Raw genomic sequence first — 20480 nt, forward strand, 5'->3', positions numbered from 1 at the left:
TTTTGCTTTGCAAAAATAATCCATAACAAAGACTGATAGGCAGAGCAAACCGCATCTTGCACAAAGGTGGTAGGATTTAAGTGATTCTGAGCTATGCTCCCAGAACTCAGTTGCCTTCAGGCATCCGCCTGGTCTTTCTGTGTGGATGCAATAATTAGGACTTGAGTGAAACCCCCAGTGGAGAAGCCTGATAAGACGTTAATCTTCAGGGCACCACGTGGACCAAGAGAGATGTGCCTAAAAGTCCAATTAGAAAAGACTTCCCGTCCTAGGCTGTGCCACAGCATTGCTCAGCCCTGATAAACACCCATAGCATCTGCTTCCGAGGAGCATCAGTTCAGCAGTGCCCGAGTCCCATACACATTACAAGGGTAAGTAGCCCAGTGAAAGCAAATGGCATCACTGCATCCTGTACCCACTGTCCAAAGGGTAGAAAAGCAGCTCTGTGATCCAAGCTCATAACACTTATCCATGCGACCTTCATACTCAGAGTGGGATATGGAAATCCTACAGATTCACACACCCCTCTAGTTATAGCAGCTTCAGTGTTTTCAGCCACGCTGGATACAGACATAAGCTATAGCATTCAGCATTTCTCACTGCATTTGGAAGTACCGCAGAAGGTACTTGTCAATGTGATCTAACTGTAGTTCCTTGAACCCTCTGACTGAGGCCAAGCAAGTAGAATACAGGTCAAATCCACATTACCCCAACTTGAGACTGAGGCACCTACTGGCAGTACAGAACCTAAAAGCATCACAGCAAGCTCACTCCGCTACAGCCATGTATGAGAAAAGTGAGAAAAGGATTATGTTTGATTTTCCGTCATCTATAAAGAAACATGACAGTTCTTGGCTATTGGAAAAGCACTGCAGATCTGGAAAAAGAGCACTTAGCACCTCTTCTTTGCAAGCCAGAGACCCTTTCTTTCGCGGGAGGAAACCACTTCCCTAATAGCCAAAGGAATGCGGAGGCCCAGCATCCCTAGACCCAACAAACTATCCACTCAGTCTAGGGTTATTTAAGAGCAAATGCCAGTTTCAGGAGGGACACAGGACATGGAAGCTGCTCCTCAGGAATTTGACTGGTGTCTCCAAAGCAAGCAACTCTGGAATGACTACAATGGAAGGAGTTAAAAGATACTGAAATTTCTTATTAAGTACGTTTGCCAGAATTTACTTATCATTAAAACTGATTAGTCGGAGACTGTCCTTGTACTCCATGTACTTACCCAGTTGCTGCCTGCTGCCTGCTGAATAGACGGAGGGATGCTGGAGAGATTATTTCTAAGCCCTTCCCCCTTCCCTCTCCCCTCCTCTTTCAGGACCACATTGACAGTCCCAAGGGAAACAGAGGATAGACAGGGAGAGGGCAGGATCCACCAGCTCTCACTCAGCATATTTCACCAGGGCACTCCAGGAGTCCAGAAGAGGAGCTGCCACTTCAGACACGGTCTCTTCTGCAAAGGATCTATCAGTACAACATATGGTACATGAACTCATACAAATATTTTTCCCTTGCAGGAAGAAGAGAAAGAGGAAAGAGGCTGCGATCTCCACAGTGCTATAGTGATTTTTCATGCAATCCATACTGTAAAGCATCCCCAGGTCTTTCTGCTGGTCAGCTTGTGGCATGTGGACTTCACCTGCGGGGAAGATAGGTACCAGGCAGCAGCCCGGGGCATGGTGGTGAGTAACTTTGGGAAGTTTCTTTGCAGTTTTTGCAGTTCACTGATTTGGGGGTAATAAATGCCTTTGAATCTTCAGGGATTATGAACAAAAGCAGAGATTTGCTCCTGAAAGGGGGAAGTGAAAGGGGAGGCATCTTTCAATTGCTTTTCCCTTTTGACTGATGAAGTACATTGCTTTCTGTCTGCGTAATAAAGTTTTCTCCAGGGTGGGCAAACGTTCCTTAGATCTTCTCAGCCATTTGTGGTGACACGAGACCAGGTTGAAAGGAATAGTCATGATTTATACAGCACTTTACCTCTTAAGGCATATTAAAAACATCTACTAGCTAATCCTTGCAATACACCTGAGAGGCAGGCAAAACAGGCGTGCAGCGAAAGGAAGAAGAATTGCAATCTGAGCATTCAAGTCAAAGCAATTAGGAACTTTGTATCCAGCTGATAACAGATAATTGACCGCTCTAATAACTATTAAGCAGCTTAGTTGAGTTAGCGTGTATTTAAGGGTTCATAGGAATAAGAAAGCAAAGCGACAACCCCTGGAAAACACATTGATCTAACACTGACCGAGATCTGCTCGGAAAAGAAACCGACCTGATCACATCTAGAGTCACAGGAATCCAGTCCTTTGCGATAACTCTGAACGAGGCTTTAGCTCTCCTCCGTGCCTGTGTGTTGCCAGACAACCAATGAGGCTGCAAAGCACATTTCATTCACAGGCTGCAGATTTAGGAAGAAGCACAGAGGTGACTTTCACTTACTAAACAGGCACTCGTTAATTTTGTGATTTAGCCTGGAACATGTTTTCTCTTGCAATAACCTCTGCTGTTTTCTTCTCCTTCTTATGTCTTTTGGCTGACAGATAACCCTGCTCTGATGCCGTTTTGGATGTCCCAGTGAGAACTCTTAGACATGCCTATTCTCTCCAAAGGCAGTGACCAAGACTATAGTAACATTAGCTACACTTCTTGTAATTCCTTGAGCCACTTCTTCCCTGTCTCTGTTGAAACCCCTCCTGTCAAAGGGGTCCATTACCAAAGAGCCAGGAGGATTTACCACCCTGAACATGTCTCTGCAGTCGATCTGAAGACAGAGATTATGATAAATGTTGGAGGCATCAAATACCTGCTACCTTGGAGCACTTTAGATGAATTTCCCCTGACCAGACTGAGCAAACTTAAGTTTTGCAGCAGCTATGAAGAAATAATCCAGCTGTGTGACGATTACGATGAAGACACTCATGAGTTCTTCTTTGACAGGAACCCCAATGCTTTCGGGATGATCGTCAGCTTTCTAGCAGCAGGGAAGCTGATGCTTTTAAGAGACATGTGTGCCTTGTCTTTCCAGGAGGAGCTGAGATACTGGGGGATTGAGGAATCCAACCTGGAGAACTGCTGCTTCCGAAAACTATTTCAAAAACTGCAGGAGTTGGCCGAGGTACGCAAAGAAGAGGAACTTCGGAAGAGCAAAGAAGCTACATGTGTCTTGGATGAGAAAACCAAATTTGGACAGTTTATGAACAGACTCAGAGATATGGTAGAAAATCCCCAGTCAGGACTCCCAGGGAAAGTCTTTGCTTGTCTCTCCATTCTGTTTGTGGCCACCACAGCTGTAAGCCTTTGTGTTAGCACAATGCCAGATTTAAGAGCTGAAGAAGACAGGGTAAGTAAGTCCTTTTTACCTGGTCTAACTACAGAATTAAAAGAAATTTGTCTGCCTTGGTAGGCATACATCATTAAAAAAAGATACAGAAAATCAGAAACGATGAGGTTCAAAACTGTTGCTAGTAATGACATGGTCTATAACGGAAAATGCAACAATGGTTTAAATGAGTTCTATCATCTTTAAAATTATATTCAATTAAGAATAATGTGAACAAAGTATGTCACTAACTTTTGGACAGACTACTTATTGCAGCTCCCTGGTACAGCACTGATTTTCCTTCTTAAGAAGTTGTTGCAGGGGTAGCTTATATTAACTCGTTAGCACTTAGACTCTCAGACTGACATTGTGGAGTTTTCTCTTCAACATACTTTACTTTCTAATTAGAAGCAATCTCTCTTTGGGCACATCAGCTGAAGAAATATTTTCCTCTGGCAACTTTCAAAAGAGCTGGGTATCTTCCCTTATGACAAAGCAGTCAAATCTTTAAAGAAGAATAAATATTCATTGATTTTTATAGTGTTATAATGTTACATTTTAATAGCTGCATAAAGATTAAAGGACGAGAGACAGATTAAGCATTTTTGCAGTTACTGGTACCTAAAAGCTGTCCCTCCAAAAATCATAATTCTGTGCTAATAGAATTCTGTATTTGCTCACATATATAGGTACATATTGTGAGAGTAATGCCAAATACTACCTGAACTGCTAACTGCATTTCAAACATTTTCAAGTAAGTCATCCACACTAATTCAGGGCAAACCAATCAAGCCTGTATCATACATGAAGAATTCTCTATAACCTGCTGTGATTTTTTCAGCATCTTAAGTATTTGTTATTTTAATAATAAAACAGAGGAAGTAAAAATCCAAACTTATTTCAGATGTAGTAATGTTCAAATTCATCAAATAACCTTGACTAATCTCTTTAATGAATCCTGAACTTCATTTGAAAACTGCCCTTCCAAAAGTGCTGAGAAAATCCAGGTCAAATAAACTCTCTGTCCCAACCACTGCTGTAAGATAAGATACTCCTCAGAGTATCACATATCGATGAATAAAGTCATTTTTATATTTATAGCCCAACATGGCATGCACAATACAAAAACTCGTGTATATTTTATTGTTCCAGCATTAAATCAAAGCAGCACAGTCATGGTGAAGAGAAGTTATAATATTTGGTGTCTTTGAATGGAACTAAGGACTGCACAGAAGGCTGAAATTTAAGATCATTCCCTGTCCCATTTAAACCCTTGAATATTAACTTACATTTGCATGGGAAGACTATTACCTTTCAGTAACAAGTCTGGTGCTGTTGCAGACTTCCACAGCTATTACTTTTGGCAGGAAAAACTGTAACACTGTTCCAGTGCTTCTTCCAAGGAAGTGCTTTAAATATAGAACATCCTTCTTACAGCTAGATGTAAAAACATTACAAACTCTGCTCTACCAAGAGCTTCCTACTAACTTTGTTAATGGAAGTAGCCCAATGCATTTTATCTTCACTTCCCAGCCACTGCACAAAAAGCTTTTATAAATACTTTTCATGTAAGAGAACAAGCACATAATGTTTCAGTGCTTAGCTAAATGTAATATGTTCTATGTTTTAAAAATAGCTATATGTTAGAAAGGGAAGCATGTTGAGGGTTGTATATCTCGTAGCTACAGTTTAGCTGCTGTTCCCGGACTTCCTACAACACACAGATATTAACACTTCCAGTTCTGCATATAGATCTTATGACTTTAAAAAGCAAGCTCAAAAGATGGAATGTTTAAAGTGCGAAGGAGAGGATGAAGGATGAACTTGAGCAAAGAACCACATTTATCCAAATACTTGGAAGCATTACTTCATTTACACTTGCAGCACCAGCCTAATGCACTGTGCCCCAAAAGCATAAAACAAAGCAGTAAAAGTCCTAGCATTTGAATAATTTCAAATTATGCCAGAGAAAACATAGGGGAATATACAAGACAAAACACCCATGCTTTGTGGAAAAGCAGGAAATATGAACTGCTAAGTAGTAATTTTTCCATCCCTACGGATGAAAAAAAGTCTAAATTTCCATCCCTAAATTCTTAGCAACACCTAAAATTTTCTTATTGATGTCACAAAAGAGCATTTTAGCTAGAACTGGGCAAAAAAACTCAGGGAACTTAATTGACTAAACCCACTACTGCTTGTTTGTGGCTGAGTCATACCCAGGCAGACTGCAACTCTACATTGATTTGTAACTCAGAATCGGTCACTGGACAACTCTGAAAGTGATTCTAAGATGGGGCCACATTTGCCAGCAACCTGGGACAGGCATGCAGAACCTGAAATTCTGGCTTTTGAGGCTGAACATAAAGATCTCACATTATCTGTTTGCTCAGCAAGAGAAAACAGCCAAATTCCTTCAACAAAGTTTCTGAACAACCTGTAATTCCACACCTGAATTCAGACATGTGTGAAAGATGCGCTTATCCTGAGGTTTAGCCATTTTTGAGTTAAACCTTGGCAAAAACTCTATAGTAAATGTGCTTACAAGCACTGCAAGGGTCTGTTTTCCAACGTCACTAACATGAAAATTGAATTTATTCATTCTGAAATACAAATTAAAAAAGGCTTTACCTCTGCTGCAAATGCACCACTCTAGGGTCCTTTTCCTCATCATCACAGCCACATTAAGAGTGAGAACTGTCTGGAGGGCAGCTCAAGGAGGAGGATCAGAGACAGAAAAACAAAGGAAAAATAATACAAGGTGACTTCCACTTCACTCAGAGGCTCGGCTGATCCCACCCTGCAGGCACAGGAAATCACTTGTTCTTTTAGCAGTTGCTAAACCAGGTCTGCTTAGAAGGGTGAATAGCTGCCTGGGCAGGCGGAAGAGCAAACAGGAGTCACCATCCGAGGGAAAGGGAGAACTCCAGTCTCCGGGAGACGGAGGGATGGCAACAAGCCAAGGCAAGAGCATCCGCATCAGGGAAGCCCAATCACCCTAGCAACCAGAGGGGAGGGAAGGAGCCACCTCCATGGGCAGCAGACAAGGGAGGGGAGGGATAGCTTAAAGACAGGAATGCAGCTGAAAGTAAAATAAAGACCGAGTTATTATAATCGGTACCGTGCACATGCTCTAGAACACGTCAAATGACATTTAGGAACCTCCTCATTAGAGATATGAAAGAAAAACACAGACAGATGGGCAAACAGCCCTGTAATTACATGTGACATCAGCACCTGCTATGAATCCTAACCCAGAGCAAACAGACCTGGGGCAAAGGTAGCCAAAAGTTCAGGAAAATATTAGAGTGGTAAATGTGTATCTCTGGTGATGGCAAGTTTATGTGTGTGACCATGGAACAGATATACAAAAGGATTTATCATATATGATGCTAAGGAAAGAGGACACAGTAGTTAAATTATGTTATTTGGGCATAAAACAACTGGAATGTCACATCCCCCAATGGCAATTCATCCTTATCCAGGATATTTGCATCTGCTCTTTATGGAGACCAAACTGTCTTCAGTAAGGAAGTAAATATAGTATCACCAAGATACAGCAATCAAGGCATGTGTGTATGCAGATATAAAGAGAAAGGCATATTTGGAGGTGAGAAACTTTATTATTGATCTGAATGGGCAGCCTGAGAGAACTACAAATCTGAATCAGAAGCCATGCATATAGGATAAGAAAGCTGAAGTAACAAAATCTACTGGCATTTCCCTCAAAGGAATTAAGATCATCCCACAGAGACAAGGCAAAAGCCCCATCAAAGCCTCCTGAAAGTCCCAGTCCCACATACGAGTTACAGTCAGGATCCAAGAGGTGTAATTGAAATAGTCACTGCTCAGCCCAGTGGAAGAAACATCATTAAAACAGAGAACTATGGAATAAAACCACTGCAGAAGAGCTCAGACAGGGAGACTGGTTTGAAGGACTCCTGGGATTTTCCTTAGTAAGGGGCATTTCTTTTAGTAACTCCCTAAAATTGGCATCCTCTGGAGAAACAACTCAGCAGAAAGGATACAGCAAGGTCGTTTTTCAGTCGGGGAAGCAAACTAAGGCCAGGGGATGAAAGGGGAAAAAGAAACCCCAGAGAGCTCCATTCCCTGCCCCTCAGCACCGGTAACCACCAAATCTTCTCCCAGTGCAGATGTCTCCCAACAGATCACGCTGTTTAAGTGTGATTTAAGAGAAGGAAATGTCTGTTCTCTGTTCTTCCTCTCTTTTTTGGTGATCAGTGACTGGCCAGATCTTGTTACTACTCATTTTTGTATTTGCTCTTAACTGACCTTGAGAAGCCTGTAACTGCTTTACGTATTGTATGTAACCTAAAGGGCAAAACTGACATAAGCTGCAACCAGTATTGCCAGATCTAATGATCTTATCTTGAAACCTAGACCATTCATCTTGTTAAAGTTCCTATTCCTGGGGTCTTCTGATTATATGAAAATCTAATTCCATTTAAAAGCGCAAGGTTTTAGTCTCTAGTTGCACTGAGAATCCACAAAACATGATCACAGCAAAAAGAACCCAACACCTAATATATATAGAAGCATTTCAATTTTTTCATTTTACACCATTATTCTGAAGGCTTATATTTTTCACTGTTTGGTACTGAACCAGAATATTCAGCTTGCACACTAGAGGAAACTGCTGAAAAAACTCATCTTCTTTAAAAGTGGAGTAATTTTACCTTATAAGGAAAAAACAATTTGTTGGTCTTATTGTGAAGAGAAAGAAAATCTAATGCTCATTAAAAAGTGTAAGACTATAAAGGCGTATGTGTACAGGCATATCTATAAATACACTGGTATATACATATCACTTGGAACAAAACAGAGCTGGATATGCTTTGGTTTTACTGCATCTGCTCAGTACATTTTTCTGAGTTCCTATGAGGACATTTACTGCAGACACTTGACTCTCCTAAGTTATCTAGTCATCTAGTACCATTCTGATTTCTTCTAACCATGAAAGTATTGTAGCGTTTTAAAGCAGGAAATTATGCTTCACCAAAGCACATAGAAATTCTAGTCTAGTAGCAGTAGACACAGGAGAGTCCAGGTAACGTACTTGCTCTGTGGATTGAATTAGCTAAACTAATAACAATTGAAGGAAGATATGACATAAGAAGTAATGAAACAAGAGAAATCACAATATTCAGGCTTGGGACTTCGACATATACAGAAATTGTTGCCTTATGGGATCTTTTGAGGTTTGCATATCTGTTCAGTAACATCAAAAGCTTCCACCTTGAAATTGCACCACTGAGACTCTGATTTCATAGTTCCACACTGTGACTGTTTTTCAAGCTTCCACCAACAGAGTTACATATTTCAGCATTAAATCTAACATGTACAACATTGATGAAGTTCATATTACTTAAGTTTGTAATATGACTTAAGTAATGACCCCAAGTGGGGGGTGGGCACTGCTGAACATCTGCATCTCAGTTTATCCTCACTCCACAGAAAACAATTTTCTTGAGGAAGTCTGGAGCACATGGATTCTGCACAGCTTTCAAGGCTGGCTCTGCCAGTGCGTAGTCCAATGTCCAGGAAGCACAATTAGATGTTATTAGTTTGCCTTATCTTCATCCAGTTTTGGCTGTATCCCAAGAGCACTAAGTCTCCCGGCTTTGCATGCTATCCTGGGGGGACACCCAGCTGTTCCAGCTGCTCTGCAGCTGGAGGTCGATCCACAGTTATTCAGTGTGGCAGCACACATGTTCCTTGCTGGGAGTCAGGCTGTTCTTACCCTTTTGCCACTTTCAGTTTTGTGATGCTTATAATAGAAAAATACTCTGTTAGCTTTCCTCATGACTTATCTCAAGGGGCTCAGCACAGATGATTACTTAATAAATGCCTTCCTTAAGATGGGTATTTCCTCTGAGGGAGGCACTTTATCTTTGGAAAACGTTATCTGAAATCAATGCACCCTCCAAGTTTGTAGCAATAATGCAACAAGTATTAAAAATAACTAACCACCCAAATTTGTGCTTTAGAAATTCCTCCTTGAATGCGATGGGAATCTTTGAGGACTCTTCTCCCTTCTGCTGCAGTCAAACTCACAATGCAGTATTCTAATTCCGAGCAAACCTAATTGCTAATTTCTTTGCAGCATCAGGGCTATGCACTACATATGCTGTGTGTATTCCCACAGCACCAGCACCTCCTATTAGCACGACCCTTTTCCCTTATACCAGATTCAACCATATTTGGGACCCCATGGTACACCGTGTGCTACACAGGTACAACAACAAGTAGTTTCTGCTCCAAAGACTTTACAAAGCAATGAGTAAAGAAGCTGAGAAGAAATAGTAGCAGAGCAAAAGATCTGATCAGCAGCAAAACTGGAAACTGAAGGTCATCCTCCTAAGCCCCAGATAAATACCTTGTTATTTCAACTATATTGTTCTTCAGTTACAAAATGAACTCTGTTCAATTTCTTACTAGAAAAACAAGAAGGGAATTCTTTCACATCCCTCTCCTATCACAGACACTGTTGGATCACCTATTGGTTTAAATCAAACTCAGATTCTTCAGATTGATTCTCACAGTGTTTGCAGAATAGGGACCCGAGTTTAAAAGTTAATTGAAATACTTTATTTCAGTTACACTTCTGCCTCAGAGGAGATAATTATGTGTTGGACACACAGATAATAATTTCCTTCTATGTTCTTTGTAATGTCCACGCTAATATAACCCCAATATTATGCTAGTTTCCTCATTTGTACTAGTTACGGTAATAGCATTCATAAGTCTAGGCTTCCTTCCCATAAAGCAAAGTGAGTGGGAGATCGTTCTGTGATCAGAATACGCAGCACTCCTTTAACAAGCCCATCGTTCTGTAAATCAGGTTACAGTCTCTTTCTCAGCAGGCTGTAAACCTTTTGATTTTATTGCACCAGTCTGTAACCATAAATCCAAGTACTGAAGCGATCCACAACTCAGGGGTTTCAAGTTCTCCCTAAACACCACTTCATTCAGCAGAGCATGGTTTAATTTTTCAAACAGCAGCAGCAATGCGGTCGCAGTGATTCAGCACTACCTGCAGCACTGCAGCCGGACCCCACGGCCCCAGGTACACAGACTGGCACAACACTTCCTCACCGAGTCATCATTTTACAGCCAAAAGGGATTTCTCTCCTGCATCTGTTCATTTCCTGCTGTGGACTGGGATAAGAACAGCCCAGAGTTAATAAGGTATATGTTGTTGCCTCTGCTCCTGCCTACCCACTCTCTAGACTTGTAGCCTCACCCTGTAAACCCACCACCTTGGATTTGTGGGCAGGCAAAAGCAAGAAGCAAAGATTGTTTTTTTCACTGTTATGTTAGCCCATGTTTTTTTTCCACAGAGAGAACTGCCCATGAGATGCTATAAACCAGGATGCACTGTACACGTATAACCTTGAGAAGCGCAAAAGGCTGGAAAACAGTACCTTGCCCAGGAAATGCCAACCTTGGGCTTAGAGAGGGAAGTTCCTGCCAGTTTTGCTCCTAAATCCTCTACATAGAGGGCTGAATGTTTCATCTCTGAGTGGGCAAAAAGGCCAGACTGCAAGAAGAGCAGTCTTGCTGAGATAAGCCTCTCTACTTAGCGTTGGGTAGCACAAGCAGGCAGAAGGCAGGTCGATCCCCATAACACAGGCTCATCCCATCTGCTGCCACTTCAGAGAACACTGGCCTCTATTCATAAACCAGTGTGTGGATCAGAGGGAGCAGGAACTGGCTGTACTTGAATGTGCCAAACAAAATCTGGACCTGCCAGGGTAGGTTTAGCAGATGTGAACTGTGACCTTGCATGAGCCAAAGAGACAGGCACACTTCTGGTGTGAACGGTGATGCTCTTGGCAGCTTACCTTTCGAATGCAGAGTGCTGAGCAGATCCAGATCCTATGTTTAAGGAAACTCTCCTCTAAGACTCCAAAAGGAGTCGAATCAAGAAGAGTCAAGCATATTACTTTATTAATTCCTTCCCTGCTTTGAGTCTTTTTAGCATGGGTAACTGAACACCAACACAGCCTTTACTCAGAATCTAAACTCAGATCCACCCTGCTGCATCTAGGGTGGATCTAGCTGGGAAGAGGTTTCAGACCCTTTCTGTCTATCACACACACATTTTATGATGAAGAGCCGGCTGGTTTCCACAAATGTACCCTGGGAATAACAGTGTTTGCATACTGTGGTTCAATCATTACTTCTAACTGGGTTCAAGGACTTAACATCAAATTGGCTTCATAAATAATATTGGTTGCCTCTCCCCTAAATATGCTGTATAAGCAAAACATATTCATATTGCTGATGTACAGGTTGCTTTCCACTTTGAAGATTTGAAAATATTAATCACTAAGGGTGACATGATTCTGAAAGGATCCATATACTGATCTAGCAGAACATATCAGCAGTGTTCTACAAGCACTGGTGCAACTTTCACTGTTTAAGTAGGAAATAGATTACTTGCCACAACACTTGAAATCACTAACATTATTATGAACAGCGTTAACTGGCAAGCATAGAAAGGAGATCACAAGAAATTGCCCTATACCTCAGACCCACCCTATCAAAAGACTGCCCTTTACAAGGGCACATGGTGAAAGGACAAGGGGGAATGGCTTTAAACTAGAAGGGGGTAGAGGTTTAGAGTTGGGAAAAATTCTCCCCTGTGAGGGTGCTGAGGTGCTAGCACAGAGTGCCCAGAGAAGCTGTGGCTGCCTCATCCCTGGCAGTGTTGGATGGGGCTTGAAGCAAGCTGCTCTAGTTGAAGGTGTCGCTGCCCGTGGCAGGGGTTGGAAATGGATGAGCTCTAAGGTCCCTTCCAACCCAACCCATTCAATGATTCTATGTTTGTGTGAAATCTTAAATTATACACCATGGGAAAAAGGTTCAGATTGCTGCCGGTGAACTTCCACCTGGAGTCAGTCACAGCAAGGCAGAAAGTTGGTACCCATGCAATTCCTGTCCCACTACAGGTGCAGAATATAGGCACTTTCATTATAATGGGAACAGCAGGATATTTTCCCCCATTTTTATCAGATTAAGAGAAACTTTGCATGCTTCCTTCTGGTATTTCCAGTTGATCCTGTTAGGGTGGTGAGGCACTGGAATGGGTTGCCCAGGGAGGTTGTGAATGCTCCATCCCTGGCAGTGTTCAAGACCAGGTTGGATGAGGCTTTGGGTGACATGGTTTAGTGTGAGGTGTCCCTGCCTTAAGGTCCTTTCCAACCCTAACTATTCTATGATTCTATAATGGTGAGGGGACCAGAGATAAAACACGACACCTTTTCTATCAGTGTGCAACACAGCTGTCAGCTGCTAACAGGCCAAGCAGACTCAGGTTCAAATGCTTAGAATCCTCAAAGGGTTTTATAAGAGAAGCACACTGAAGAGTGTGATTTGTAAAATACAGATTAACACTGGTTTGTGTTTGCTTCAGCATTTACAGAAAAACATCTTACAATGGACTAAATACCCCCTGCAAAAAGGATAGGGCTAAATCTTTGCAGTAGGAAATTAATTGGCAAATCAGGTAATGATTCAGAACAAATTTTACAGAGCATATTTTAATTATAAAGTGTCTCAGAGTGCAACCAAGTGGGACACAAATGGTCAGCACAGAGCAGACCCTGAAGGCACAAGAGTACTTTATTGGTGTTCTCATCCAGCTATCCATAGCATAATAAGTTTTTCTTGTCTAGAAAATGTAACAAAGGGAGTTGCATCTCAAAACCAAGGTGGATAGACAAGATACATATTCCAAGGGGGAAGTTCTGATTCATTCTCCCTAGGCATTGCTACAATTACTGACTCATGTAAAGATATTATTTTCCCTAGATGAGATTTATACCTCTTGTAAGATAGGTTACTGCAGCATAACTCTGAGATCTGATTTTGCTATTATCCTAGATGTCATTACACCTTAAGTAATGTTTCCTGGTAAACTAAGAAAGCACTTGGACAGAAATTCATCTTATTTACCTTGTGAGTGGCATGAATCTCAGGTTCATTTAGCTCGAATTCAGATAGCAAATAAATCTTTCTGTAGACTCACCTCTGTGGCTGAAGGCATTGGGCTAAGCAGACTCAGTACTGCTGCTCTTACATTCTACTGTGAGCCTGTTCTTTCATATCTAAAGAGAAGTTAATAGAAGTATTGGAAAATGAGCAATTTCACTGTAACTCTATAAACATTCCAGTGCATAAGAGAACACACAAAATAAGCCATGGACTTATACAGCAGAAGGCAACAATGAATTGCTCATTATCCCTGGTGATACAGAAGTTTCAAACAGCCTCTTTGCTTCTTTGAGACTGTTTATAAATTTAAGAAATCACTCAATATTTCAGGCATCAGGCTCAGTATGTATCTTTTTGCATACAAAATGTTTCCTTTGTTGCTGGGCCAAATGCTCTTTTCAGACACATGGTCAATACCAGGCACGTGGTTTTTTATTACATTTACATCACACTTCGTAGGATTTCACCTAGAGAAAAATTCTGTAAATCCTGATAAATTCTTGCATTGTTCAAAAGTAAATCTGCATGATAAATAGAGTATAAAGACTTAGATACTCACTCACAGTAGCTTTTGTGATATCTGTTCTCCCATGAGAGTCAATGATTACTGATTTGTTTGAGTAATCAGTTTGAGTACTGATTAATGCTACGGTGGACTAAAACATGTCAAGGGGTTATGTTGAAAAGCCCATTTGAAATATGTTGTGGTCAGTGATAAATAAAACCTCATCTTTCGTTCGTGTTCACAGTCAACACCATACGGCTTGGAGCTTTCCCTCCACTCCACCAGGACATTCTGGGTGCAAAAATGCAGACAGGAGAAAAATTTGGTCAGTGACAAATTTGTCTCAAAGATCTGAAAATAGAAGCTGAGAATTCTGCTCTAGTTAATGGTGAGGTTATGGAAGGGAGTTGTTTGCTGTGTTTTGTGTTGGCAGGCACTGATTGCTAGAATTTCCCAAATGTGATTGTTTTGTTCAAAAAGAGGAAATATATAGAAGTTGTGGCACAGAAAATGGTTTATTGGCCATTTATGCAAAAAAACCGAACAAACACAACCTTTCATGGATCACACCATTTGGGCTATAATTTGAGAAGTTGCTGAAAGTAACTAACATCTAATGGGAATTGCAACAATGGCAAATCTGAAATCTACCACTGGCATACAGGCATCCGTATTTTGGCATGAACCTGGTATTTTAAAGTCAGCATGTTATTCTGCCTGCTCTATGGACAACAGTTGTTAGGGGAACATAAAGCACTCTGAGGTCTAAAAATCATCAGAAATACTGAGAGATACAGAAATTGACTTTGGTAGTTAAAATTTCTTCTTTTTCCCCTCTTATTCCAATATATGTTGCTTTTGAATAGGATGTTCAAAAGGATCAAAAATCTTCAAAGAGACTGATATTAGAGAGGGGTATTATATATAAACCACATCAGGTATATTCCATAATATATACAGATATTCCTAATATATAAAACATTCACATGCAAGCTCACTGGGTGAAATCTATCTCCCACTGTGAAATCAATGAGCACGTTCTCAATATCACAGAGTGAGGGTCTTACACTCTTTATCTAGACACTGATGACAGAGAAATAAAGACAGGCAGAGAAAGAGGCTACGAAGTTTCTGGCAGATGTTGTATATGGACTGAATAAGTCATGGTACATCTACACTATGTAATGGTGTGAGTGGCCTTTCTGCAAGTGTAGATCAGCTGCATTATTTCTAGGGCTTAAGGCAGTCACCTCCATACAAAACTACCATGCTGCATGGATAAATCAATTACCTCTGAGAGAAATAGGGCAAAACAGACAATGTGCTAACAGGGGAGAGCTCACTGTCCTTTACATCCACAACTGTGCACCAAGGAAAACTAAAATGCACAGTAACACTCCTAAAAAGTTTGATGTGAAGGACACTCTTCTGAAAAAATGATATATGCATTTAGGAAGCTGACTGCATGAAATTGCTTTCTTGAAGTGTATGTCATTTTTCAAGGGGAATCCTGAGGCAACTGAGGATGGCAAGAATAACAATCTCCCAAGCAGTCCTTACAATGCTATACCTTGAAACTTCATGCTCATTTCAAAAGACACCTGAAATGTTGATGGTTAAAACCTACAGCAGACACCAGTTCATTTCTTGCATTTTCCAAGGAAGAAATAGCAAAACTTACATCATGATCTGAAAGCAATGCCACCTGAAAATGTATAAAGGTAAATAAACAACAGATGTACTGGACATTCAGTCCATTAACAAAACAAAACCAACCTTGATAGCAACAATGACTAATTCCCAGACCACATCACTAGAGTGACCCCAGTCTGCACTGTGCAAATAATTTACAAATCAAAGAAAGTGAACACTGCATAACACAACTGCTGATTCCAAGCAGTCTCATCAAGCCAAGTCAGCAGACTGCAAACATCAATGCATTCTAGGCATGACCATGGCAATGACTTCAAATGGAGCTATAACCTGATCCTCTAGCAGGGCCAAGGCTTCACTACCTTTGGCAATGCTTACTAAGAGATAAATTATGATCTCAATGGTCCACTGTGTAGAAAATGGAAAAATCCCCAAATGGTGCTACAGAGCTAAATCATTCTGAGAGCTAGGCAGGGAAAACATACATGTCAGGAATATGTTACCATTTTACCTGGGGGACTTCAGGTAGCCAATGACATAAACACTGCCTGAAGAAAAAGACCTGTTACTCCTGAGAATAGCAGTAATTCTATCACAACAGACACTCTGCAATGCAGAGGATAACAGCATTGGTAACAAGTTCAATTAGTAGTAGGGATATGTGTTTCCTGTGGAGTTTTTAATCAACATTTCCTGTGAGAATGGATAACACTACATGAGGAACTGCTCCTCTAAATTGCTTAGTTCCACAGACAGACAGTCAGGAAAAACACATACAGAGGCCCTGACTTTATTCTACAGAGGATACAAAAAGCCTTTCACAAACCAAGGGTCTGCAGTGATTCCTGAATAAGACATGGCCACTGTGCCATCTCAAAAGGAAGTCCTTTCTCTGCATGGATCATCCTTCAACACAGAATCATAGAACAGTTAGGGTTGGCAAGGACCTTAAGATCATCCAGTTCCAACCACTCTGCCATGGGCAGGGACACCTCACACTAAACCATCTCACCTATGGCTCTGTCCAACCTGGCCTTGAACACTGCCAGGGATGGAGCATTCACAGCTTCCCTGGGCAACCCATTCCAGTGCCTCACCACCCTCACAGGAAAGAATTTCCTTTTTATATCCTATCTAAACTTCCCCTGTTTAAGTTTTAACCCATTACCCCTTGTCCTATCACTACAGTCCCTAATGAAGAGTCCCTCCCCAGCATCCCTACAGGCCCCCTTCAGATACTGGAAGGCTGCTATGAGGTCTCCACGCAGCCTTCTCTTCTCCAGGCTGAACAGCCCCAACTTCCTCAGCCTGTCTCCATACAGGCGGTTCTCCAGCCCCTGATCATCCTTGTGGCCTCCTTTAGACTTGCTCCAATGGCTCCATGTCCTTTTTGTGTAAATCACTAATTCTGCTTGATCTTCTGCAGCTGTGAACACCTCAGAGATGCAAGTCACTGTTCAGCAAGAATTTAAGACTCTTTAAACTTGCTAAGCCCTCATGTACCTCAGCTGTAGCTAGAAACAGCTATTTGCCAAATATTATTTTTCAAAAATCTAAAATGAAATTACCACCTCCTACATTTGTTTTTTTCTGGAACATGCTGTGACAACCCATATTCTGAATCTGGCCTGGAATTTCAAAGGGTTGCAATACTGGTCAAGCCCTTTCTCTGGTTCCCAATTATAGCTGAGATTTCTCATCTTGACCAAACCTCAGAGCCCATACACTTCATATGCCGGTGTTTTGATAATGTGCACACAAACGTGCTTCAAAGTCAGCCAAAGTCCATGAAAGACTCTAGTTCACTTAAATTGTACCAAATAATTGCACTGATGCAGCCACTTCATGTAAACAGCTGCATACCACTGAAAATATCTTACAAGCACCTGTTGGGTGGAATTCTTCAATAAACTTACTCACAATGCTCAAAAACAAAAAAAAACCAAACAGCATTAGTCCAATCACGAGACCAGGTTTCTTAAGAATATATTAAGTAAGTCTCTGAACAGGTATAGGGATGTGTTTATCAATAGGATAGACAGGGTGTGTAAGGACACAGTGACACCAGTATTTAAAACAATGAGTTTCTTTACGGGTGAGGTGTCCAGCTGCTAAGCAGTAGATGCTGCTCTCATTGCTGTTTCTTATCTCTTACAAGGAGAAAAATGGTGGCAGGACCTGGTTTGCTCTTTGCCAGTTGGAATACAGTAAGCAGAAACCCCAGTCCCTGTAATCAATATGTGCATCTCTTAACTTGCTCTTTGGATGGATTCAATCTAGTGGCTGCCTATCACTAAAGGACAAAGTTTCCCCAAATAATTACAAGTTCATTTGCATTTGCCCCCTCATTTCCCTGGAATAGGCCAAAGGAAGTTTTCTTTTTTTAAGTGTAGCTCAGGAAAACAATGAATGCGAGTTCAAGGTAGCTCAATTAAAGCAATTCCTTCAGTAATAGAACCAAGGAAATGCTTCCTGTAGTGTGTGGCCTCAAAACTGGAAGAGAAGACTTCAATGCAAGTTTCAGCTACTAGGTGGATATTTATTTTCCTTTAGAATAAAACATTTTCATGTACATAAAGAAACAAAATTTATATATGGCACTACTGAGCCAAAGATCCAAAAGACTCAATAAGTATCTCTGAACAACATTTAACTGCACCAGTGCACACAGCATTTGTGAAAGCACCATGCATCAAACAGCACCAGAAGTCTACAGAGACATTCAAACATTAATCTTTCAAAGAGAAGCTGATTTTTGTACAGGCTTATAAACCAGTCAAGTTTAAATCAATTTCCCTTTGAGAGCAGAAAGTGAGACTTATTTGGGACTTACAAGCTGCATGCCACGACTTTATACAAAGATAAGTTTCATTCATTTAGATTGGAAGAAGCAACGTAATAAGAATAGAAGCTCAACACATCCCAGCAGTGTGTGCTGACAGTCCAGAAAGCCAACTGTGTCCTGGGCAGCAACAAAAGGAGCGTGAGCAGCATGTTGAGGGATGGGATTCTCTCCCTCTACCTTACTCTGGGGATACAAGCCCTGCAATCCTACATCCAGCTCTGGGGCAACAATATAAGAAGGACATGGAGCTGTTGGAGTGAGTCCAGAGGAGGCCACAGATGTGAGGGCTGGAGCAGCTCTGCTCTGGAGCCAGGCTGAGAGAGCTGGGCTGGTTCAGCCTGGAGAAGAGAAGGCTCCAGGGAGACCTTAGAGCAGCTCCAGTGCCTAAAGGGGCCAACAAGAAACCCGAAGAGGGGCTTTTGACAAGGGTCTGTAGGGACAGGACAAGGGGAATGTCTTTAACCCGCCAGATATTAGAAGGAAATTCTTTGCCATCCCTGGCAGTGTTCAAGGCCAGGTTGGACAGGGCTTGGAGCAACCTGGTCTAGTGGAAGGTGTCTGTGCCAGTGGTACAGGGCTGGAACTGGCTGAGCTTTAAGGTCACTTCCAACCCTATGATTCTACAAAAAATAAGCAAGTAGATATATCCATTCATTCAGGTATTTCATGTGCTCATTATTGTCCACACAACACTGAAAAATGACCATCATAAAACTACCTGCTAGGGATTTGTCTGTTTCTGATACCAGTGACTCAAACAAGTACATATTGCTTCTTCCTTAGTATTTTTGGATGCTGGTTCACAGACTGTTCTTTTATTTAATTCTCTTTTTGTTTTTGTGTCAGGGTGAGTGTTCCCAGAAGTGCTATTACATCTTCGTCATAGAGACCATCTGTGTGGCTTGGTTTTCCCTCGAGTTCTGCCTCCGATTCATTCAGGCAAGGAGCAAATGTCAGTTCTTCAAAGGACCCCTAAATATAATTGACTTCTTGGCTATTTCACCATATTACATTTCCCTCATCTTCTCAGAGGATGACTCAAATGAGGAGGACAATAGGCCAAGCAGCAATACATATTTGGAGAAGGTTAGTTTGGTGCTACGGGTTTTACGAGCCCTGAGGATCTTATATGTAATGCACCTTGCCCGACACTCCTTGGGCTTGCAGACTTTGGGCCTCACAGTTCGGAGGTGCACACGGGAATTTGGCTTACTTTTACTCTTCTTATGTGTTGCTGTCACTCTGTTTTCTCCCTTGGTCTATCTCGCTGAGAATGAATCTGGGAAGGTGCTCGAATTTACGAGCATACCTGCTTCTTACTGGTGGGCCATCATTTCAATGACCACTGTGGGGTATGGGGATATGGTACCACGAAGTGTCCCAGGCCAGATGGTGGCTCTCAGCAGCATCCTCAGTGGAATTCTCATCATGTCTTTTCCTGCGACATCAATATTCCACACTTTCTCCCATTCCTACTCAGAGTTGAGAAAGGAACATGAACGAATGCAGTCTCGGCTAAACAGAGTAAAAAACGCCAATCACTCTGGTGAAAGTGACACCTTCAATGAGACAGATAGCTTAATCCTAGAGGATCCGGCATCACCAATTAAATACATTTACAAAGGGAACTAAGCCTGATTGTAAAGCATTCCCAAGAATAAGAGCAGAAATGTACACATCTGTATGTCAATATAATACAATAGCAAAGCAACACCACCAGTTACAACACTACTTTCTGCCAGCATACGTATAAGAAGTACTCAAGCCAACACATCTAGCTCCAACGCATCATTATGGAGCTGGAGGTTTTGAGAATGTCAAAAGTCAGAGTCTATTCAATAATAAGTATTCATTCTTCTCTATAACTAATAATAAACTCTGCCAGTCATGTATCTTGGTGAATACGTAATATTGAATGAGTAACAAACAAAACAGCTTCTGTCGGCACAAATACACTTACTGTTTTATTTGCCTTTGAGCTTCTAATGTTCATGCAATTAACATATTGAGCCAAGCACTAGAAAGCATTCTTTCAGGGCTACGCACCAGTGGTGTTTGTACAATGCTCATTCACCAAGCATACAGAAGAAGCCTCAATACAAAAATGAATTCTGTACCTAAAGCCACTA

The 20480-nt window shown here is 41.4% G+C and overlaps 1 protein-coding gene across 1 annotated transcript; it reads left to right on the forward strand.

Annotated features, from left to right (window-relative positions):
- Positions 1 to 585: 585 nt before the first annotated feature.
- Positions 586 to 20315, forward strand: KCNG4 (potassium voltage-gated channel modifier subfamily G member 4). Its single transcript, XM_061475031.1, has 3 exons — positions 586 to 1688; positions 2550 to 3349; positions 19198 to 20315. The coding sequence occupies exons 2-3, from the start codon at positions 2600 to 2602 to the stop codon at positions 19981 to 19983; spliced, it is 1536 nt and encodes a 511-aa protein (XP_061331015.1). The 5' UTR covers positions 586 to 1688; positions 2550 to 2599; the 3' UTR covers positions 19984 to 20315.
- The last annotated feature ends 165 nt before the right edge of the window (positions 20316 to 20480 follow it).

The sequence above is a fragment of the Pezoporus flaviventris genome, unplaced genomic scaffold (genome assembly GCF_033815535.1).
Source record: "Pezoporus flaviventris isolate CSIRO_AGI_PZ_B2104156 unplaced genomic scaffold, CSIRO_AGI_Pfla_v1 ptg000082l, whole genome shotgun sequence".
Lineage (NCBI taxonomy): Eukaryota > Metazoa > Chordata > Aves > Psittaciformes > Psittacidae > Pezoporus > Pezoporus flaviventris.